The 21,885-nt window shown below is 43.3% G+C and overlaps 5 protein-coding genes across 8 annotated transcripts in view; 3 read left to right on the top strand and 2 right to left on the bottom strand.

Moving 5' to 3' along the window:
- Positions 1-2,653, bottom strand: part of LOC310817906 (disks large-associated protein 2-like) — a gene marked incomplete at its 3' end in the record, with an annotated part of 65,642 nt that extends 62,989 nt beyond the window's left edge. The window contains exon 1 of the mRNA XM_083688641.1: positions 2,605-2,653. The remainder of the gene's footprint in view (positions 1-2,604) is intronic.
- A 6,184-nt stretch (positions 2,654-8,837) lies between these two features.
- LOC310817679 (uncharacterized protein) lies at positions 8,838-16,481 on the top strand. 3 transcript variants are annotated; one of them, XR_014554689.1, is made up of 13 exons: positions 8,838-9,021; positions 10,199-10,351; positions 11,606-12,106; positions 12,249-12,322; positions 13,279-13,916; positions 14,031-14,124; positions 14,343-14,418; positions 14,551-14,587; positions 14,826-14,922; positions 15,027-15,143; positions 15,232-15,291; positions 15,387-15,527; positions 15,613-16,481. XR_014554689.1 is itself a non-coding variant. In XM_083688338.1 (12 exons), exons 2-12 carry the CDS (start codon positions 10,312-10,314, stop codon positions 15,474-15,476), a joined length of 1,788 nt encoding a protein of 595 aa, XP_083544464.1. In that variant the 5' UTR covers positions 8,838-9,021; positions 10,199-10,311; the 3' UTR covers positions 15,477-16,481. The 3 variants fall into 3 exon arrangements, 2 of the variants coding, with proteins under 2 accessions (XP_083544464.1, XP_083544463.1); XM_083688338.1 differs by having other exon boundaries at positions 10,199-10,315; positions 15,387-16,481; XM_083688337.1 differs by having other exon boundaries at positions 15,387-16,481.
- A 147-nt stretch (positions 16,482-16,628) lies between these two features.
- Positions 16,629-18,212, bottom strand: grcc10 (gene rich cluster, C10 gene). 2 transcript variants are annotated; one of them, XM_083688905.1, is made up of 4 exons: positions 18,063-18,212; positions 17,613-17,676; positions 17,352-17,528; positions 16,629-17,243 (listed from the first exon to the last, which is right to left on the bottom strand). In XM_083688905.1, exons 2-4 carry the CDS (start codon positions 17,662-17,664, stop codon positions 17,104-17,106), a joined length of 369 nt encoding a protein of 122 aa, XP_083545031.1. In that variant the 5' UTR covers positions 17,665-17,676; positions 18,063-18,212; the 3' UTR covers positions 16,629-17,103. The 2 variants fall into 2 exon arrangements, with proteins under 2 accessions (XP_083545031.1, XP_083545032.1); XM_083688906.1 differs by having other exon boundaries at positions 17,613-17,671; positions 18,063-18,186.
- A 1,373-nt stretch (positions 18,213-19,585) lies between these two features.
- On the top strand, positions 19,586-20,947 carry LOC310818117 (SAYSvFN domain-containing protein 1-like). The gene is made up of 3 exons (XM_083688894.1): positions 19,586-20,009; positions 20,122-20,462; positions 20,626-20,947. Exons 1-2 carry the CDS (start codon positions 19,845-19,847, stop codon positions 20,434-20,436), a joined length of 480 nt encoding a protein of 159 aa, XP_083545020.1. The 5' UTR covers positions 19,586-19,844; the 3' UTR covers positions 20,437-20,462; positions 20,626-20,947.
- Positions 20,589-21,835, top strand: LOC310818116 (SAYSvFN domain-containing protein 1-like). Its single transcript, XM_083688893.1, has 3 exons — positions 20,589-20,690; positions 20,937-21,139; positions 21,247-21,835. The coding sequence occupies exons 2-3, from the start codon at positions 20,945-20,947 to the stop codon at positions 21,568-21,570; spliced, it is 519 nt and encodes a 172-aa protein (XP_083545019.1). The 5' UTR covers positions 20,589-20,690; positions 20,937-20,944; the 3' UTR covers positions 21,571-21,835.
- Positions 21,836-21,885: the final 50 nt, after the last annotated feature.

Below are 21,885 nucleotides of genomic sequence, written 5' to 3'. Positions count from 1 at the left end.
CGCTTTACTGATCTCTTCTCTTTCAGTGCAGCACACTGAACCTTTGAAGGGAAAATCAGGGAAAGAAAAATAAATACAGTTTTTGGAAGGATCCTATTGATTTGTGGTTAATGTGCAGCTCATTGGTATTCTGATGGGAGTAAACACTACTTCTGAGGGATGTGTGCGAGAGTGCACTCCCTCTTGATGGAGGAGAGGTGCCAGCGGGGGGTAGGGGTGGAGCCCTGTGTGTGGTTTGGGCAGTGGGCACACAGTTTTTGACCAAAGGGTGGGAATGGAACAGCGGATATGTTCAAAGAGCCCTATGGGGTCTTAACATTTCCCTTAAACCTTTCTCATAAACTATTCAACTAAAACTCAAGGATCAGCTTGATTAAACAACAAAGTTCTCATAGAATGCACTTCCATGAGCTTCCCTCTGATCTCACACAATTTGTCCTTGAAAAGTTGCCTCCACTTTACTTGAAATACGCAGGGTGTTGCCTCTTCACTCCAGTTTGTTAACATCTGCTCCAGTTAAGCTCCAAACCACAATCCAGGATCCTCCACTCTTGAGACTTGAACAGACCCCTGTTGTCACAAGTCAAGCTATCTACAATATAGGCTTATGGTAAACAGGCTTCACAGACCCTATGCCTGAAACAGAGAATCCTAGTCCTCGACAGTAATTCCTGAGGCGTACCTCAAAGGGCTCTGTGTTATTTTGCTCCTGCCCCTCATTTGAATAAGGTGAGCATTAATTATAGGGAGTGTTGGGCGGGGAAGGTGGGTTGGGTAACCGCTCCCCGCTCACTCAAGGACGGTGCCTCGCTTGACAAATGGCCTCCCCCTCTGAGAAATGCCGCTCATCGCTCGGAGCAATAAATACAAAGTACTACATGTGAAAATTGGCATAATTAAAAGTGCATCTGTGCTTTATTCTATCCATTTTAATGTAATTACAGCTGCACAAGCACTATTATGACACAGAGGAGAGGCCTCCAGTAGACAATATAGGCAGATACAATTGAGATGAGGAGGGAATGAGAACTGGCTTTGGAGGATGCTGTTTCTCTAAAGACACACAGAAAAGCAGGTGGGAGAGAAGTCCCTCTGGACTCAGTAAACCTAAATATACAGCTGCTCTTAATAGTACTCACCTAAACTATTACATAGCCTACATATTGCATACAACACACAGATTAAGTTAATTCTCCACATGGGCCAGGGCCACATGACACACGAGATGTTGAATAGGCCAGAAGGCAAACCTGACTGGCCCTTGTACCATGTTGGAGCTTAACATTGAATGAATGAGTTCCTCATCAAAGTACACAGCCCCACCTTGTGGTGTAACTCAGAGGATGACCAGCCTTCACTGAGAGGATGCAGGTGAGGTAAAATACACATATTGCAAGTAATTGCAAGTATTGCATTATCTGACTCTGCATTGATTCTCTTTGAAAGTTTATACTAATAGCTCTACCTGCTTCCAAATCTACAGTACCATAAACTGTACATGGTATTGTGTTAAACATCCAGACCTTCCCAAATTCTCTCCAGTTGCTCACTATCTATACTAATGAGGTAGATTTCCCATCTCTAATAAAAGGCAGCAAACTGTAAATGACTAACATCCACAACTTCTGCCACCACCTTGAGAAACTGATGAGTCAGCCTTGATAAACCACAAGGTCTGAGGAGTGGTGATAAGAAGTGCAGTGAACAATTCTCCATCAACTGGTTCTGAACTTCAAACAACCGTGGTTATTCTCTGATCCATGTTCACTCTGACAGGAGCCATTCTGCTGATAGTGCACACTAAATGAAGGTTCCAATCGTAAGGGAAGACTAACAATCAGTTCATCTTGAACATGTAGCCTAACTCTAAGAAGTCCAATGTCAGCTCATTTACAGTGCTGAAAATGACAATGTAGGTAGCAGTAGGTAGTAGTAGTAGGTATATTATTTGTGGCACGAAAGACTTATTCTATGGGCCATTTAATAACAGTCATACAGTTACTTCACACACCAGTTGTTTGAAACAGACAGCTCATCACCTCACTGCCCTCATTGACTGAGATTATGGCGAGGCCATTTTGAGAGAAGACTCAGAAAGTCGTACAGTTAATGATTTTGAAAAGCGTACAGCATTCTGAGAGGCTCAGAGATGTTGACCAATGACCGTACAATGCATACTCAGCTATGCTGTAATAGTTCAGGAATGTGTATGGATGCTTGAAACCATTTCTATTAATGGAATACACAAATCATAACAGATAAGCACTGTGCTGACATACAGGTGTGTGTACTGTAGAAATGGGGAACAGTCAGTCAGCCTCCAGCTACTGAAGTGATTGAACCCCGTTGTGTTCAGGCTTTCACTGTCATTCAGTGTCTAGTCTATTTCAGAACTGCACTGATAAAGTACTGCAGATGCTTTAATCCAATGCGACTTGAAGTAAAGTGAGTATGTACACATTTTTGGGGGGACTCCCAGCAGGACCCATGACCCAGATGTTGCAAGCACCATGCTCTACCAAGACCACTTTCTTTCCAAGCTTAAAGCTTGATGTGACATTTCCTTAAGATTGTTGATTTAGCCCGCCCCCTCATACCTCTTACCTGAGTCCTTGTCAAGGAAAAGGCAGCAATGTGTCCGTAGTAGCCATGGTAACACCTGTGGCAGACGAAGAAATGATCATGGAAATAGCACAACGATGTTGGGTCACTAAAGAGGGACTCAGATTTTCTGAATGGAGTACAGAGACTAGGACAAGACACTGAGGAAACCATGAGACGATGAAGACATAAATTATTAAAATGTCATTTTGAGCTGTATTCAGATATACATAAAGTGCCCATCAAAAAGTGAGTTTTGTAGGTTGTCAAATATACTCTTGGCATGACAACAGGGTCCAGTGGAATGATGGGTTCTCTCCCAAAAATTGTTTTATGTAGATCATGTATATAGTTGTTAAGTACATTATGAGCATACCAGCATTATGACATCTGCACCACTCATAGCTACAGCAAATCATCACTAACAGCACGTGCGTCGAAATACATCTGACCAAAAACTCATCGATGCGCATCAAGCTGAATGCCATTCATTACTGTTTTTATGTAGCCTACATTTATTAATCAATTTGAGTTTATTTCTAATTTCTGTTCTACCTGTCATCCACCCAAAATGGTCTGAATTACCACTGATAGGCAGAGTAGGCTACTGTCAACGCACTTACAGATTAAGGTCCTACAGCCAAAGTATTCCTAATGACGCGTGGAGAACAGTCCCATAGTGCAGTGCACCTCATCCTCAAACTGCACTCCTGCATTGGAACATTTTCATGTCTCCTCAACTCGTCTCCACGCACCATGTCAAGTATAAACAACAAAGGAAATGAAGTCTACCACATATTCAAAGTCAATAATGCACACATAATGCATAATGGAATTATTACTACAACAATGTTAAGTAGTAGCCTACCTTTTTGAGCGCGGACATTCTGCACCCTCTTCATAGACTTCTGGAGAAGGTCACTCTTGAAATAAAAGTATAGCACCGTACTAATATCCTTCATTGACTCCCAAGAAAATATGTTTGTATTAATCCATAATGCCCGTCAATTCAAGAACGTCGCAGCTACAGAGCATTTGCAGTTTTATAGATCATCTGCCCGACCAGCGGTTCTACAAAAATGACTTCAGACTATTATTTTCTTTGATAAATCTGTTAACATTTCTACAACCACTAGAGGGAGTAATGACTTTGCACCATGGGTCAAACAGAAGTAGCTTGGATGAGCGCTTACCACTCCTACCATATTTAAAGCATTTGAATATGGAATGTGCATGTACATTTCCACATTTGTGTGTGTGTGTGTGTGTGTGTGTGTGTGTGTGTGTGTGTGTGTGTGTGTGTGTGTGTGTGTGAGAGAGAGAGAGAGAGAGAGAGGCAGAGGAAGAAGTAGAGAGGGATTGTGTAAAAGAGAGAGAGAGGGAGTGCAAACATATTGATACACAGGTACTTGTTTCTCCAGGATCATTTCCCTAACGAGGTAGCCAGTTATTTTGACTCACTGTTTATTTAGCCCCAGTAGTACTAAAGCGGGTAGCTAGGGCTTGGTGAAGTGCGCTAAAGCAGGTACTTAGGGCTTGTTAGTCCACAGTAACATCAGTGACGCCTTTATAATATGAGGGAGTGGGATGATTGCTGGTGGCTTGTTGAGAAAAAGATGGTGCATAGATATTTGGGCCTGTAGAGTATGAGAGGGGTGATGGCACACAGAATGCTGTAAACAGGCTGCTTCTGCCGGCTACCACCCACCACTCTGATACCAAAGGGCAAGCATGTGCCGCACACTTGCACTTTAACAAGGTTGTTATTTCCCATGATACCATCTAAATCAGGGGTTCCCAACCTTTTTCACACAGAGCCCCCCATTTCACACCTCATCACACCCCCATTTGAAGAAAACATATACTTTCTATATTGGTATATCGGAAAAAGGCAGTCACTGTCTGAAGGTGTCTTAGTATCCTTTCCTAATTTCATGTTCAGTTTCATTAGCCTGTATTCTCTGTAAATAACGCACTCTGGCAATGTCGTGGAATTATCAATGTAGTTATTCATTGAGTATATGCAATTTTTTGTATAATGCCTCTAATCTACTAACATCTCGCGCCCCAGCTGGAATCTTTGCACTCCCCCCCCCCGGCGGCAGCCAAGACAGAGATGATGGGCCACCCACTCACTCACTCACACAGTACCCTCAGGTTAACGAGTACAGTGCACACAGTTTGGAGCAATCACAACTCAGTCCATCAGGTATAAATTGTAATAGAATATTTGCATGTGATTAACGCTTGTGGCCACACCAACAAACAAAAGTACAAACACCATCACACAACCTCAGCAGCGGTGGGAGTCGATCTCACTTGGAAAGCATATGAAAACAAACACGTCATTTACATCCATGATATTCTTTTTGAAAACATTTACCAAGCTAAAGTAACTGTAAACAAACGTTGACCTGTGGGTAGAAGGGTCCTTATTTAATACAGTTCCACCATTGAGGGCAGGAGTTAGACTGACCCTTCCAGCTGTAGAGTGACCTGTTATGCAGGCCCTGATCTCTTCAGGGCTGGGAAGAGCCTGCTGGACCTGGGATGTCAGAGAACCCAGCAGGGGTTAATCTGCAGGCCCAGTTGGAGCGTGCTCAGTGTGACAGTGGAAGGCCTCTTCTTTGATTCAGCCCAGACACACAGCGGGAGATAAGCTTCCTGCTAAACACAGGAGCTCTGATGTCAATGGTTAATCCTCAATTTGAAAAAAGCTACCCTTCTCATTGGGATCACACACACTTTGCAAACACACGCACAGACGCACACACACACACACACACACACACACACACACACACCTGCCCTAGATTTACAATAACAGGCAGAAAGGTTGCTCTGGCTGTGGCCCACACTGAAGCTTCTTACCCAGTCAGTGTCTCTGGGTTCTTTTTGGTGATTGGCCATTCATTGAGAACCTGTGGGAAACCAGGTTGTTTTTTTTTGCTCTCAATAAGTTATTTGATCAATGTTTGCCAATTATATTTCTGGCAAGGATCAACAGAAAATTGAAATATCATCTTTATGACAGGTCATATAAAGCATCAGAATCAGAAAAAGCAGAGTCTGAATCAGAAAAATGTATTTCCATATTCCTAATAATTTGTCTTGGTGTTACATACACACAATAACACCATCACACCAGTGCAACACAGATACAACACAAACAGCCGGCAGCCCTATCTGCCTACTCCTTTTCTCATTCCCCTAGACTCTCTGGTCGAGGAGAAGGAACAGGAATCCTCATCTCGCCTAAGTGGTCACATGATGTCCTTCCCCTGTCACACCTGTCCATATCCACCTTTGAATTCCATGCTGTTTCCATCACCTCCCCTGTCAAACTTCACATTGTTGTTATCTATCGTCCACCAGGTCAGCTTGGCCACTTCTTAGATGAGATGGATGTCCTTCTTAGCTTCTTCCCTGAGGACAGCACACCACTCACAATACTGGGTGACTTCAACATCCAGTCGGAGAAGCTTCACTCGTCTGGAGCACTTGACCTTCTCTCCTCCTTCGGCCTTAACCTGTCCCACTCTCCTCCCACTCATAAGGCGGGCAATCAGATTACTTCCGACCTACAAAATAATTTGTTACAATTACCTTCCTGCAGCAAGGTCAGCAGCAACCTACAGTGTGTGTGTGTGTGTGTGTGTGTGTGTGTGTCTATGTCATGAGTTAATGAATAAAGCAACCTAGTCCCAAGACTCTCACCTGTAGGACTGGGCAAACCGCATGGGGATTAAATAATTAAGGAGAGAGCTTTTTTATACAGGCTCAGAGTTTGCAAACACACCAGACAGAGAGTAGACAGCAAGACTCAGAGGAGTCCTCCCCAGACAGAGGCTTTGCAGGTCTGTAAGTGAAAACAGGCTGACAACCAGAGCGCTAACTGATAACGTTTGGCGAGAGACACAGCCATGGAGACAGCAAAGATGTTTTTCTGGCTGACCAGGATATCGCCAAGGTACATCAGATACCTCAAGGTCAGTGCCATTAGCCATAATACTGTACCCTTTCATGGTATCATCTATATACAGTATATACAGATATACTGTATATAAATGGATATATACTGTATATACAATACATATACAATCATTACACCCCCAATACGTTTTAATGACACAAATCAACTAATTCATCTACATTTGAGATTAAATATGTAATTCTGTGTATGTGCGTGTGTGTGTGTGTCTGTCTGTCTGTCTGTCTGTCTGTCTGTCTGTCTGTCTCTGTCTGTCCGTCCGTCTGTCTGTATGTCTGTCTGTTTCAGACTCAGGCTGTGCATAATGTGGAGAGAAGAGGGGAGATGCTCACACCCCGTGTGGCCATCCTGCTAGGGGCCATGGGTATCGGGGTGTCAGGGTACAGCTCCCGCCAGCTCACCCTGCACAACAAGCCCTATGCCCGTGTGCTCCACTGAAGGAGAGGATGGACAGATTGCAACAATGGGTGTATGGATAGAATATTACCCCTCACAATTATTGAGTGACAATGTCAAGTTGTGTCAAGCTTGGAAGTACAGGTGGACGCTGGACAATGACTGGGCTAGTCATTGTGCCTGACTGGAGGGCTAAAGACATTTTAAGCTTAACATGGCCCCAGTTATCTTTAGTTATGAGTTATAAATGCTGTTGGTTCAGTAGAGTGGGATATGTGAGCCTCAAGATGAGAGGACACATTCTACTATGTCAAATAGGACTGCATTTGTTATGCGTTGTTGATTTCATTGTCGATAGGCATTTTCACTGCACGTTATATGCACTTTATATCTCTGAATATCATTAACATTTGTAATCAGTGTAACCATCGTAACACAACTAATAAAGACTGAATCAACTGTATTCCCGATGCATCTGTTTCTTATGTTGTGATTATCTTTCAGGTGAGAGGTTTAGCAACATGACCTATCATTCAGTCAGGATACTTACGGCGTTTTTAATGAAATTAAGTTTAATGAAAATGAAAATTAGAAAATGGCTTAATTGGATGGGTCCGCTCTGATATAGCTGATATAGCCCATAAACTATTCAAACCCCCTGTAGGTAGGTAAAACACAGAGCGAACCTGCAGGTTGAAGCTGGGTCGGTGGGTCGGATGACCAAAATGTAAGTCGCGTAGCCAGTGGCGAACAACTGCTCAACTATGGTGGAGAGTAGCAAACTCAGCTCTTAAAACCTGGTCCTGTTAAGGTGTGATGTGTTTGCTTCTTTCATTGGTGGGTTCAGCTATCCGTCACCTGACAGCCACCTGCCCTCTCCTTAAAGTGCCGTGCCTGAACCTACGTAGACTTCGTAATCGTAGAGTTGTAATCCCTAGTTCTGATCTGAAAGAGCCTGGAAAGCATGATCGCCTGGAACAGATAGGTCAACCAGGTGGCACATCAGACTTAATCTACCATGCAGACAGGTTATCAGAGACAGGAGCTCTGCCATACAGGCTATCAGATAAACACACACACACACACAGAATTAACAATACCACTTTTCTCATTCATTTGGTGTTGCTGGATGATGCTTGAATGGTTAGTAAAAAGAAATAGACACTAGAGGTCACCCTTCACTCAGCTAACACATTTTTAAAATGTTACTGTCCATACATTGACATGTATCAATACAGTATTCCTATTGAGCTGGCTGGCCATGCCTAACCAATGGGCTAGAATTGTTTGTTGATGTTGTTATTCAAGGTAACTTGTGGATGTGGATAACATGTAACATTTTTCCTGCATTCTTGCAGCTCTTGCACAACATTAATATTGTTCAAATTGATCCTGCAAGTCTTATCTATAACATCAAATTTCAAGACTTGCAGAATGGTGCTAACCTGCTCTGCCACACTTGACAGAATTGGAACATTGTTGCTCCAGAGTTTACCACGCTGTAGGCTGAGGTGATGATGCTTTTTAACCTATGTTTTAACCCATGTAGGCTATGGCGTAGCCACTCCATGGCTGGTCAAAATGCATTTAATTCAGATGCATATCCCCGACAAACAACTCTTAACATGCTACAATGTATTCATGTGAAACATAGCCTTGGCCTCAAACTTATTAATTGTGAAAAACATCATTATTTCCTTCGGGCGCGTTCTCGGAGTGCACAGTCCATTCCTCTGTCCGACCCCAGTTTTCCGCATTGTATCCGACGCGCAGAGGAGTTGGAGCTTGGAGCGGGACCACACATTTATCGTTGAATGCTTCCTCCATTGCAGTGCCCGTGAGTTTCTTACACTCGACTCAGTGAGCAACTAGCCACCCAGTAATCCTGTCTGAAGACTGAATACGGACTCGGAGGGGGAAGCAGATAGTCTGGATGTGATGTAGAAGGAAGAGGCAGAAAAGGGAGCACATCGGCGAATTTTGTTTTTCTCAACTACCACACTGGGCGGATCAGGTTGGCGGGATAACAAGAGGTGAGCAAATGAATAGGGTATCTGCTTGCACGGCTATCAGTGTGTTGGACTCTACGGTATTCTGTGCATTTCGGTATTTGTAATGACATGTCCCAAGTACACTGCGCAAGTCACTTATTTGCTGATAGTGTGTTTACCCAGGTAATATTTTTGTTTTGCTGTGGATACTAAAACTCAATGTTATCATGTCTGACGCATAGCATTCACATCAGACACCTGCAAAACAGCTCGTACTGGAGAAACCAGTCATCTGATGCCTCATCGATTAGTCCTAATCAATTTAACAACCTATTTAGTCCAATTAATCCCACATTGAGCCTTGTGGACTGACAAGACTCCTCCAGGGACAGTTGATGTATTTTCTTTTTCCATCACATTGTGTGTTGTATAACTCTTTGAATGCAATACATTTTCCTCCATTTTGCCACTGGGAATTGAGACATGGGGATGAAGGAACATGGATTGCAGATTCCTGTGGTCTTCACTCAGTTTGCTCAATTATTCTTACAGCATTCAACTTCAGCAGAAGTATGAGTCATTGTTTGTTTGTTACTGGCTGTATCAGTTCAGTGCATGTGGATCAAATGGGACTCTGCAGTGCTAACGCAGTTTTTGAACCATACTCAGAGCCTTACAAAGACAATGACAGGTCATTAACAAATCACACATTTCTTGCTCCTACTCCTTGACATGTGCCCTACTTGGCCCTGAGTCTTTCATCATCGGGATGCTCAGGACCTGCTATCAGACACTGAGGAGATTTCCCACCAAGATAGCTTCTGGACCAAGGACACACCTCTGTCTCTCTTGCTCACCTTAACACACTTTACCCTCAGGGTTGCTTATCTGCTTCAGTGCTTGACAACAAGTAGTAGTTGATGAGGTAGAGCTCAGCCACATCACAGCTGCAGTCATAGTCAGAATTATTTAATTGTTGACATTTCTCTCAATCACTTCCCTGTGGAAGGTCTTAACTGTCCTTCCAGTCATACCATGATATTTGTTAGGCGATAATAGTGTGTTGGACAGAACTTCTTTCCTTGATTTTTATCCCCTTTTGAAAACAATTTCTACTGCATCAGGTGGACAGGAGATGCTACTCCATTAAAGTGAAGTTTTGCAATGTAAAACATATTTGCGTTGAAAGGTTGATGAACTGAGCTCTCTGTGCTCTTAGGAGGATAACTCCATATCCACACTGCAGTGGACCTGAGAGAGAGCAGAGCAGAGGGGAGAGAGTGAGGGACGCTGGGATACACTGTTGAGCTACTACCGTGCACCTGCTGCATCATGGGTAACCTCGCTGGCAAGGACGGCCATGGCCCTACAGGTTTCACCACCTGAACATACACACACACACACACACACGCACAAACACACACACTGGTTGAACATGTCACACATGAATGCTTAGACTCACTTTGTCATGTTTAATTATATTAAACTCTCAGAACTATTTGCAGTTAATTCTCTTCCTGATTGCCACAGATAGAACGTTGTGTTTATGATTCGATTACTTCATTCCACTGCTGCATTCTGAAACATTCCACATTGTGTCTGCTGTTTGTTTATGTGTTTGTGCGTGTGAGCTAAAGAGAGAGGGTGTGTGTCTACAAAATGTCCTTTTCTAAGCTGTTAGTATTCCTTTGCAATTTATCCATTATCTGTGCCCCGCCCTTCCTAAAAAGTCAGTCTATCGTAGAATTTCTGCCATTGATGTAGCATTCCCAATCCTACCTGTATTTCATTATTACTCTCCAATCGCTCTCAACTTTTCCCTAATTCACTAATTTGTCTCTCTACACACACACACACACACACACACACACTCCCCTCTTTCAAAACCCACTCCTTGCTTTCCTCTCTCCCTGCTTTCAGTATGCAGGAAGCAGGCTCAGGCTAGGATGAGAATAGCTCCCTCTACTCTTTGTGCACCACCAGGCACACGCAATACAATACATCAGGTCCTGCTAGCCGACTGATGAGTCTGCAGAATCCTACAGCTCAACACAAGACCGGGGAGGGGTAACATGAGATTCTGGGATCTGGCCAAGCACACATCCTTAAAGGCCTGTATACTGTATGTTTGTGTCGTCTATGTCAAGAAAATAGTGGATGGGTTTCGTTTGTTAATGAGTTTTCTGGAAGTAGCGAGAGATGCTGTGCTTAGATGCTGTGTCGGAGTGTTTCTCTCAGGTTATGACCACACGGGGGATCAGTGTTTGTTTGTGAGCCAAGATGTTGGCAGGAGTGGCTCTGCAGCATTAATCAGCCAGGAACAGTAGATGAGAGAGGACATTGACTGCTGATGGATGTATCTGCATCGCAGGAGCACATGCCAGGCGTTCTCTTGGCCACACCCAAGTGATCTTTTGTTGGGCTTTTTTTAAAGATAGAATTAGCTTAGGACAGCAGTACTCCCTCTCTCCCCTCCCCTCCCCTCCTCTTTTCTCCACTATTTTTCCTTGTCTTATGTTCCTCTAATCCCTCTCTCTCTCTCTCCTCTTTCCCTCTCTGGCACTCTCTCTCTGACACTCTTTTTATCTCTCCCTCTCTCACACTCTCTCTCCCTCCCTTTCTCCAGGGTCTCATTTAGATCTATTCCACACTCCTCCCTCCTCGCCCTCTGACTCAGACCTGGCTGCCATGGCCTTGCATCCAGCCTCCGGCCGGGAGCAGCAGGGGACATCGTCCCCTGGGGCCGTCAAGGACATCATCTGCCAGGGGGGCGTCACCCCCTCCTCCACCACCACCACCAACTGGAGCCACACTCTGTCCGTTCCCCCAGAGTGGGCTTTGATTGAGCTGGAGAGCATTGTCTCGCCCGAGGGGAAAGGGAGTGGTACAGACAACGGGGGGATGACAGTCCGGCGCTCCAGCAGCCCTGTCTCCCCAGGGCAGGGGCCTTCATCAGGGGGCAGCCCCTCAGAGCAGAGCTGGCAGGAGCGGGACAGTGGCCTGGGGCCCCAGGCAGGGACTGAGAAGGCTGGGGATGAGATGGCTCGGGCTCTGCTTAGCCTGCTGGAACGCCATCGGGCCTTACTGGGGCACAGTCCTGGACAGGATGCACCAGCAAGAGCAGCTGGTAAGTTCTCTGGCTGTAGTTGACCAATCTATTGATGATACAGTATGTGTCGATTTGGCTTTTCTATGAGTGTATGCCTTTCTAGTGTTCTCTGACTGTGTGTGTGTGTGTGTGTGTGTGTGTGTGTGTGTGTGTGTGTCAGAGCTGCTGAGACGGTTGCTGGTGGAGAGAGAGGGGCTGGTCGAGGAAGTGCACAGCCTGAAGGACACACTGAGGGTGAGTCTCCACTCCACTGCAGAGACCGGCATGGAGAGGGGAGGAATCCCTTACATGCCTTTTAAAGACCACACACAGACACAGTCACACAAACTCATCTTTATTCAGACACACATTGTTTTCTATGTCTTGTGCGGATTGTGATACTTTTAGACAGAATTTCATTTCGGCAGTACAAGTGCAATATTCCAGCAAGTTCAGAGCAAGTTCTCTATTACTTGAGCTAACCGAAGCAAGTTAGTACAGGTGACGTACGTGGCTTAACACTGTAGTGAAGTGCTTCTAGGATGTTCTGTTTTAGAGCATAGATCTCTGCCAGCGTCCACCATCTGCAAACATGATGCAACAACTTCTGATAACCAGTTTGATGACCCTAACGTGGGCAGGCCTCCCTCTATCTCCAGATGATTATCATAAACTGTGTGCATGTCACATCACTGGAATTCCTCACATACCTTATTGAAGTGTTCACTGGATAAGCTTGGACAGGCCATGAACTGTAGCCAAGGTCACTGTTTTTTTTAGTTTTTTTTTTTAGTTTTTACTTTTGCTCAATGCAAAGTCCTTGTTTATTCAATATGTTTACTGTAGACTGTATCAACAGTACTATTGATTTTCTGTCACATTGGACATGTCTGCTGGATGTAAAATGATGTCTCTGCTTTGGACTCTGTCAGAGCCCTACCTGTCTGTTGTCTGTGGCCTTCATCATTAGAAATGCCCCCATATTCTACCAATAACAATTCACCGCATTCTCTAAACATCACAAGAGAGAAATGTACTGTAGCAGTGTTTAGCAGTTTGCTTACATTCTTTATGCCTGAGATAAGTTTCCTGGCTCTGTTTTAGAGTGTACATGCACAGGAGCATTGCTGTCTATTTCAACATTGGTTGTGCTGTTCTATTCTATTCTCTGCTGTTCTGTGTGTGCATTCTCTCTGTCTCTCCTCTGACAGGCTGAGAGAGTAGAGTGGCACCAGTTCCAATGTGACCTGCAGGTGGCAGTTTCTGTCGCAGACAGGCTGCGTGTGGAGGCGGAGGAGTCCCTGAGCGTGCTCAGAGAGAGCCACAAGGACGTGGAGGGCCAGCTTGTCCAGGCTCACACCAGACAGGAGGAGAGTGACCGGGACCTTGAGAGCCTTAGAGCCCAAAACGTAGACACCAGCCACAGACTGTCTGCCCTCACCCTGGAGCACAAGCAGACCAGGGCTGAGCTGGATGCACTGAGTAACAAACTGAGGGAGAGAGAGGGGGACAGGGACTCTGACAGAGGGGCAGCGATAAGAGATTCAGCAGAGAGACTGACTGTTGAAGACACACAGGAGGTGGAGAAAGTGACACTGGGTAATAATAGAGAGGATTCAGAGAGACAAAGTGAAGTAGATGGAGAGAAAATAGCCAATAGCGAGGGAGCGGACATTAAGATGGAAGAGGAGGTTCCTGAGAAGCTCCCCAAAGGAGAGGAATGCCAGCTTACTAAGAAGGGGGTGGCAGATGCCTACCTACGGACTTTGGCAGCTGGAGAGAAGAAGATGGAAGTGGGGATTGTCCTGAGAGATCCACGGAGAATCTTGATGATGTCAGAGCGATCCAGGTGAGAGCCTTGCATTTTCGAGTGTGAGCATTTCTTGGTGTCAGTGGCATGATTCATACCCTTTGACACCCCTCCTACACGTATTCCAACTATGTTTGATCTTATTTTCTATAGGAGCCTTTGTCGACTTCCCCTACCAACTGACCCTTCCTCTACTCAGAATATTAGTTCCCAAAGCACCACTAGTACAACATTGCCTCTCTGCAAGGTAAATAAGAGCATGGCAACAGTATCTGTCTGACTGAAATGCTGCTGTTACTCTGAGAAAAGGCCCATGTCCAACCAATTTTGTAAACTGCCATACCTACAAATAACATGATCATACATTACATTAAAGCCCTATAGGGTATTCATGTGTTGCAGAGTCTCCAAACGTGGCTGTGGCTACAAAGTATGTTCTCATTTCCGTCACTCATCTCTTGACAGAAAGAGGAGCCAGTCAAAGGCTTGAGGATGGACCGCATTCTACGAAGACAGGACAGCTGGTCCAGCTTTTATACAAGTGTGTGTTTTGTACTGTAGGCTACAGGTGCACTGTATGAGTTCTTACATTACAGTTTTCATTGGACTGTCTGAACTGAAAATGATAAGTGGCTCTGTGTGTTTTTGACTGATGTATGTCTATGCATTGCAGAAAAACAGGAGGAGGACCAAAACACAGACTCCATCAGGTGAGTGAACAGCCCCCTTCCAACTACGATTCGGTACAAATCATCTCAAATTCAAGCTTCGTAGCCATATTGGATTTGCTCCTCTCTCTTCTTATCACTCTTCTAATATACATGGATAACAAACATCTTGCATTGTTCATCACTGTTTATTTAATTTATCACAGAGGAGTATGAAAGAGATAAGCCTGAATGTTTCTTTCTGCCCATCTTGTTACTGGTTCCCTCACTTACTACCCAGACCCCAGGATGGTTTCAGCATGTTGCTGCGGCGTCATGGTGGCTCCAGGCGGAACTCGCTACTGCGTTGGTGTCAAAGCCGCACCCAGGGCTATAAGGTGCAGGACAACACCATTCGAGCCAACTCTCCATTCATATTTATCAGAGTATTGGTCAGTAAGTCCGACCTATAAAACCCTGACACCTTCCAATCATTCAACAGAATATCGAGATCACCAACTTCAGCAGCAGCTGGGAGGATGGTCTGGCCTTCTGTGCTGTGTACCACACTTATCTACCTACACACATCCAATACAGCAGCCTCAATCCTGAAGACAAGGTAAGAGAAATAAACCCATCCTCACATAGAGTCAACGCCTACAGTACATGACCCTGTCATTCACACCTAATGGTGTTCCATTGTACAGAAAGAGAACTTGGGCCTAGCCTTCCAGACGGGAGAGAGTGTAGGAATCACAGGCACACTGGTAAGACAGATTGAAACCTCCACTATTATATCCCACACTCAAAAAATATCCTTTGATACCATTTATTTATTGGAGTGATTCTGTTTGTCTGACAGACTGTGGAGGAGATGCTGAGAGCAGGAGGGCCTGACTGGCAGAGGGTTCTGGGCTATGTTGAAAGCATATTTCGGCACTTTGAGATGTGAGGGTTCCCAGAAGCATCCCGATTGCTTGCATCATCAACTGGAGTCAGCTAGGTGAGTGGCTGAATGACTGGATTGACTATCAACCACAAGAGGGGAGTGCTGTTCAAACTTAAATCCTGCTGGCTTTTGGGTGCAGGTGCAGCCCATTCGCCTGGATGCAATTGATCTTGAGCTCAAACTGAGTACATTTTCTGGCTATTAACTGGGTTTGAGTTAAGTACACTGTGATTGCATTGAATATGAGAAGCCATTGGACTACACAAGATGTGGATGGATCAAGTTATCTGAAGAGGACTACAAAGTAGATTATACCGACAATATGTGCACCTAGAAAAATACTCTGTCACTTTTGGGTGCTTTTAAAAAATGTTTGCACTTACTATATTTTTTGTCTTTTACGTGAGCACTTTATCGTCAATATGAACTCTGTTCAGCCACGAAAGTTTTATTTGGAGGATAATAATGTTATTTATTTTTTCCATGCACCTTTCACATTCCCCATTGAAATCTGTCCCGTTGTGAGACTCATGTCGCCACATGTTGTGTTCTTGTCTGTACAGTATGGACTCAAACTCATACAGTAGCACAAAGATGGGCCTGAAAGCTTGAATGAGCCTTAATAGTTCTTTCAATGGCACTGTGATAGTACTATGGGCCTATAATTGACTGTGCATTACAACTAGGATCAACCAAGAGTGACTGCCATTGACGAAATGTGTATACTGTATAGTCTAGTTAGATTTTTTTTATCTACAGTTTGTTTGGAAACATGCTTTTTTTTTTTTTAAAGGTTAAGTGCAGTGTATGCAAATAAAAGTGCCAATGGATATAGGGATCGACTGTCATCATATTCTGTTTGAGTAGCAATATGGCCCTGAAGCCTATAATGTGTGCAGATGTGAGTATTGGAATACGTTTAGATACAGAGGCCTCCCTGAAATGTTTTACTGTGAAAATTCTATATACTGTATGATAAATAATCATGTCAAGACAGTTGCCAAAGCCTTACTGCAATAATAAAGTTAATCTATTAATCTGTTTGGTCTGGTGCTTGCCGTTGTATCCCCTCTAAAAGGAATACTGTGTGTATAAGTCAATCTCAGATAGTGATTTGTACTGTATTATTATTATTTTATTACATATCCAGCAGTGACAGACTGTTGACATTATACAAAAGTAGTACAGTATAAAAGATAACATTAAAATGATGGAAATAAAATAGGATCACGAGGACCTCATTTAGTCTTCTCTTCAACAATGCAGTACATGAGGGTAAAAGGCCACAATGCATAACTTGAACAAAATATCAATAAATACTGAAAAGCACGTAAGAAGCAATGGATTTACAGTTGGCAGTAACATGTCATTTAAACACAGGAATGCAAAATAACAACTTTGAACAATTTCACATGGAGCTTGAGCTTCTCTTCCGTCATTAGTGTTGCCATTTCAATCAATGCAGATCAGGATATACTCAACTGATTTCTATGAAAATGTCATGAGATGAGTTCCAGGCTTGCAAGTATTTCATGAATCAGAATGTGACCATGCACAAATATTTAAAGTCCATAGCATTTTTCCCTGCTGCAAGACAAGGTGATGATGATTCATGAGTGTAAAGACTGTCCTAGGAGGCTGGGATCCCACCACCTATCGGAGGGGTCGACAGAGGTGGCAGGAGGAGAGACTTCAGTTTTACTGACATGGCTGCAATCTCAGGGTCCTGGGTTTCATACATCTTCACCAATCTGGCAAATTTAAGGACGCCTGAATAAATAAATAATATATAGACACATACTTTTATTAATTAAGTGATATTGCTCTGCTAGCCCTTCTTTTAATGTCAAGCTGGTTTCACAAAGTGGCTTCTCTCACCTTCTCCCTCGTTATTGAACCCGTAGGCCTTGATAACCTCTTGTTGGATCTGGGTGGCAACAGGGAGCACAAGCTGCAGCATCTTGCCCATGTCGTTGCAGGCACTCTCTCGTGCCTCCTCCATACGTGCTGCATTCTCTGGCACAGAGAAGGCCTGGATGACTTCACTTAGCACCACTGCAACACACAAGAACACTGATAGTAGTACAGTAAGCATATGCATACATAAAGACACTGGTAGAGATGCAGAATTATTCTTACCTCTGGCCTGCTCAACAGTGAGAGTGGGCTGCTGTGTTGGGGCTGAGGCCATGTTCTGTCTGTACTAGGGAAGAGGATATAATAGGAGGGGTCATTAGTAAGAGTCCTAGGCAATTTAGACACCTATTCATTATTCAGTTGCTTTATTTACAGTTGCACAGTGGGATATACGAAGATTCAAGACATGTACGTATCTAGTTGTATCTAGCTGACGTTAATGGCGTTTGTCCATCATTTTAGGGTCTATTTAAAAAATAAAAAATAAAAGTTTAATAGGAAAACATGTCTAAAACAACATCTACCCAGCTTATCCAAAACTAGCTCATTTAGCTATAATTTAGAGTTATCAAATAAATGTGCTAACCCGTGCCAAAACATGGTCTTTACAACAACAGCAATGTACTAAGGATAATATTCGTTTAGCTAAGTATATTGGAAATATTTACTCACATATCAGCTGGATGAAACAAAGCTAGGATGCTAGTTAGCTAGCCTGACAGCTGGTAGAAAAGAAGAAAAAAATAGTGCAACATTTACGACACATTACGACTGTAGCTACAGACAGACGTCATTAAGCACGCCGAAACGGGTTGTGGCTAGAATCTAGCCGCTAGATGGTATATGGCTTCCGTTATAATCCCGCCTATGTTTACTTAGACTTTTTCACAAACCTTTGTAGCAATGACCAGGGAAAATATGTTACTAGTCTACAGTCATCATGGTGACAGCTAACGTTAACTAAATTCACAAATGACAGTGAACTGATCTTTAGTTACCGCTAACGCCCAATACTACTGGTACAGTTTGGCAAGTGGTCTATTCGCCTTTTCTGTAATGTAGTCTCTGTGGATTGAATTCTAAAATGAAAGGTAGAATTTAGAGCAAGCGATAGCTGAGTAAATGTTTCGCTAAAATTGAACAGTAAGCGTATTTACGTTATCATTTTCAGTGGTTTGCAAGCTACTAGGGCTACACTTTATACAATAATACGTTTACAGCTATCAGGCAAGCAAAGCCAAACTCTCGTGGCTAAACGTGAGTTGATATCGGGATTACGACCTTAGTATACTATCTAGCCCCGAACCAGAGCTGTGTTCTTTTGGCAATAAAAACAACTTCTAACATTAGGACTTCCGGTTTTGTTTTAGCGACTTCAAAATAAAAGCGCGAGGTAAGCGATGAGTGGAAAGTGATGGGATCACAACATGTTCTTATTTTTTGCTGAAATAAGACAATATTACCAAATAAGTAATTTTGATAATTATATGTTAGATAGTGGTGCAATTATGTCATTGTATGCATTCCTATTCTATGGTGTATTTAAACTGGACTACAAAAATATCTATCAGCAAATCTTCTATGAATCAAGTCAGTTTTAACTATGAGAAGAAGAAGGAGAAGCAGAAGAAGAAGACGACTCTTTATTTGGCCATGCAATCAATTCTCATCAATTGTAGGAATTTGACACGTGCACACCCCTCCCGAGACAACACACACACTGCACACACCACACCCCCAAGGGAGAACAGAGCTCTGGGCTCTGGGCAGCCATATTCGGCGCGGCTGGAGCAGTTAGGGGTTAAGTGCCTTGCTCAAGGGCACAACGGCAGTGGTAGGAGCCTTAGATATGATGCCAGTAACCTTAGGCTTAGGGCAAGCTGCAGATTTACTGATTTACTTTTGCTAGCAAAATCCAGTTATGTTTACATTCTGCAGTTTGTGACGTACGAACTTTCATAGCATATTATTTATATTAGAAGAATTACAAATCCTTTAAAACACAAATAGTACATTGAGAGGATTAAATGTTTATTTCCAGAGAAAATGTAAATATATTTTTGGGTTCCTTATTGAAGTTTAACGTGGGCGCTTTTATTTTGAAGACAACTTCATTTTCATACACCGGAAGTAGGTGGGCGGGGTTCCACTAACGTTGTTCACGGAAAAAAACTCCGAACCAGGAAGATAAACAAACGACAAATGACTGACAAACAAAATACCTCTGATAGAAATGAAACTGAATTTTTGTTAATTTTCTCATTCGTGTATGGCGTGGCCATGAAATAAGTCTAAAGATATTGATGTCGGTGTTTAAAAGACGAATATTAATGTGGGATTGACAGTAGTAATCCGTCATGCATTTTGCTACGCACTATTTTGTCGGGGTCCTAAACTGTTGAGAATCTGATATGGAGCAACAACAGGCAGTTCAGAGCCCAAAGAAAGTCTCATATGGCTGCCAAGAAGAGCGAATCTACTGAAATGCAGCCCTCAATACAACCTGGCAAAACCTATAATTCTGTCAGCGTCAGTTTTGAGTCGTCAACAGAAGACAGTAAAGACACACAGGAGTTGTCAAAATATACGAACCCCCTTGCTACACGAAATTTGCATACGGTATGATATAATACGCATGTCCTTGGATAGCCTAATATTATATGAGTGATATGAATAGCTAAGTGCATTGCCCATTGTAATGTTTAATTTTGATTTTCATCATTTTCTTTAGGATGGTCCAGACTGGTTACTAGACAGCACTCTTGGTCGTTGGCTTGGTTCAAAACGCCTTGCCTTCACAAATCGGACTTTACTGCAGGTTCTTCTTTGGCTGGTTTTGCTTGGACTGTTCATAGAGCTAGACTTTGGGTTGCCTTTCTTCCTCATCTCCCTCTTCTACTGGCTCTATAAGGGGCTGCGGAGCCCTGCTGCCCGTCAACCTGGAGAACTGAGCGCCTACTCAGTCTTCAACCCTGACTGTCAGCCTATCCTTGGCACACTCTCTGCAGAGCAGCTGGAGAGAGAATTGTTTTTGTACAGTCTATAATTCTTGGGCAATGCTCTTTCATCAGGGTAACTAGGATATTAGAAGAATTGCAAACCCTTACAAACACAAACAATACATTAATGTGTATTTCCAAATATACGTTAAATATGTTTTGTGGTTCCTTTATCCATACATTTTAGTATTTTAAAATACTTAATTAAGTTTAACGTGGGCGCTTTTATTTTGAAGACGTCCTAATTTAAACACCGGAAGTAGGTGGGCTGGGTTCCACTAACGTCCAAGGGACCAGGAAGGTAAACAAACCACAAAAGGACCTGACTAACAAAATACCAATCTGATGGAAGTGAAACATATTTTTTTGTTAACTTTCTCGTTTGTGTTTGGCGTGGCCATGCAAATAGCCTAACGATATTGACGTCGGTGTTTAATAGACGGATACTCTTGTGGAATTGACTGTAGGTGCCGATGGAGAAATAAAGCTAACGTTCCAGTTATAAACTTTGCCACGCACTCTTTTGTCTGGCTCCGAACGTGTTCAGAATCCGATATGGAGCAAAAGCTGGCAGAGTTCAGAGCCCGAAGGAAGTCCGATATGGCAGCCAAGAGCGAATCTACTGAAATGCAGCCCTCAACACAACCCGACAAAACCTATAAACCCGCCAGCGTCAGTTTTGAGTCAACAGAAGACACACAGGAGTTGTCAAAATATACGAACCCCCCTGCTACACGGAATCTGCATACGGTATGGTCCACCTGTGCCTAGATAGCCTAATGTTGAGAATTTTTTGACTACGTGCATTGCCCATTTACATGTTTAATTTTAATGTCCATTTTCATCCTTTTCTTTAGGAGGGTCCTGACTGGCTACTAGAGAGCACTCTTGGTCGTTGGCTTGGTTTAAAACGCCTTGCCTTCACAAATCTGACTTTGCTGCAGGTGCTTCTTTGGCTGGTTTTGCTTGGACTGTTCATAGAGCTAGACTTTGGGTTGCCTTTCTTCCTCATCTCCCTCTTCTACTGGCTCTATAAGGGGCTGCGGAGCCCTGCTGCCCGTCAACCTGGAGAACTGAGCGCCTACTCAGTCTTCAACCCTGACTGTCAGCCTATCCTTGGCACACTCTCTGCAGAGCAGCTGGAGGGAGAAATGGGTTACAGACCACTGGCCAACAGATGAGAAGGCCTTCAAACCACACAAACTGACTAATTTAATTCTGATTAAATGTATCAACTTTAAGGAGTTTGATTACTCAGATATCCATTGTACAATTGAAAAGGAAAATAGATGTTTGCACACTGCTGTTGTTTTGAAAGTGAATGCAGCCCAGTCAAAACTTGAACAAACACAGATGTACATTGAAGATGTTTGGTTGTCACTGACATCTGCTTGTTAATTCAGATGACAATAAAATGTTCACATTTCAAAGTTTATACTCTAAGTAAAAAATATTTTTAATTGTTTTACTTATTAAATTACACTGGATTATATCAA

This window comes from Argentina silus (genome assembly GCF_951799395.1).
Source record: "Argentina silus genome assembly, chromosome: 17".
Taxonomy (NCBI): domain Eukaryota; kingdom Metazoa; phylum Chordata; class Actinopteri; order Argentiniformes; family Argentinidae; genus Argentina; species Argentina silus.
The sequence above is the reverse complement of the archived record's forward strand: the minus strand, read 5'-3'. Positions and strand labels throughout refer to the sequence as shown.

Bases quoted from the DNA above. Each gene is read 5' to 3' on its own strand.
- LOC310818116 (XM_083688893.1), top strand. From the start codon at position 20,945: ATGGAGCAAAAGCTGGCAGAGTTCAGAGCCCGAAGGAAGTCCGATATG. The intron at 21,140-21,246 runs GTATGGTCCACC...CCTTTTCTTTAG, and splicing joins CTACACGGAATCTGCATACG to GAGGGTCCTGACTGGCTACT.
- grcc10 (XM_083688905.1), bottom strand. From the start codon at position 17,664: ATGGCCTCAGCCCCAACACAGCAGCCCACTCTCACTGTTGAGCAGGCC. The intron at 17,529-17,612 runs GTAAGAATAATT...TGTGTGTTGCAG, and splicing joins CACTGTTGAGCAGGCCAGAG to TGGTGCTAAGTGAAGTCATC. The intron at 17,244-17,351 runs GTGAGAGAAGCC...TTATTTATTCAG, and splicing joins GTTCAATAACGAGGGAGAAG to GCGTCCTTAAATTTGCCAGA.
- LOC310818117 (XM_083688894.1), top strand. From the start codon at position 19,845: ATGGCTGCCAAGAAGAGCGAATCTACTGAAATGCAGCCCTCAATACAA. The intron at 20,010-20,121 runs GTATGATATAAT...CATTTTCTTTAG, and splicing joins CTACACGAAATTTGCATACG to GATGGTCCAGACTGGTTACT.
- LOC310817679 (XM_083688337.1), top strand. From the start codon at position 10,312: ATGGGTAACCTCGCTGGCAAGGACGGCCATGGCCCTACAG. The intron at 14,419-14,550 runs GTGTGTGTTTTG...TATGCATTGCAG, and splicing joins CTGGTCCAGCTTTTATACAA to AAAAACAGGAGGAGGACCAA. The intron at 14,923-15,026 runs GTGCAGGACAAC...ATCATTCAACAG, and splicing joins GCCGCACCCAGGGCTATAAG to AATATCGAGATCACCAACTT.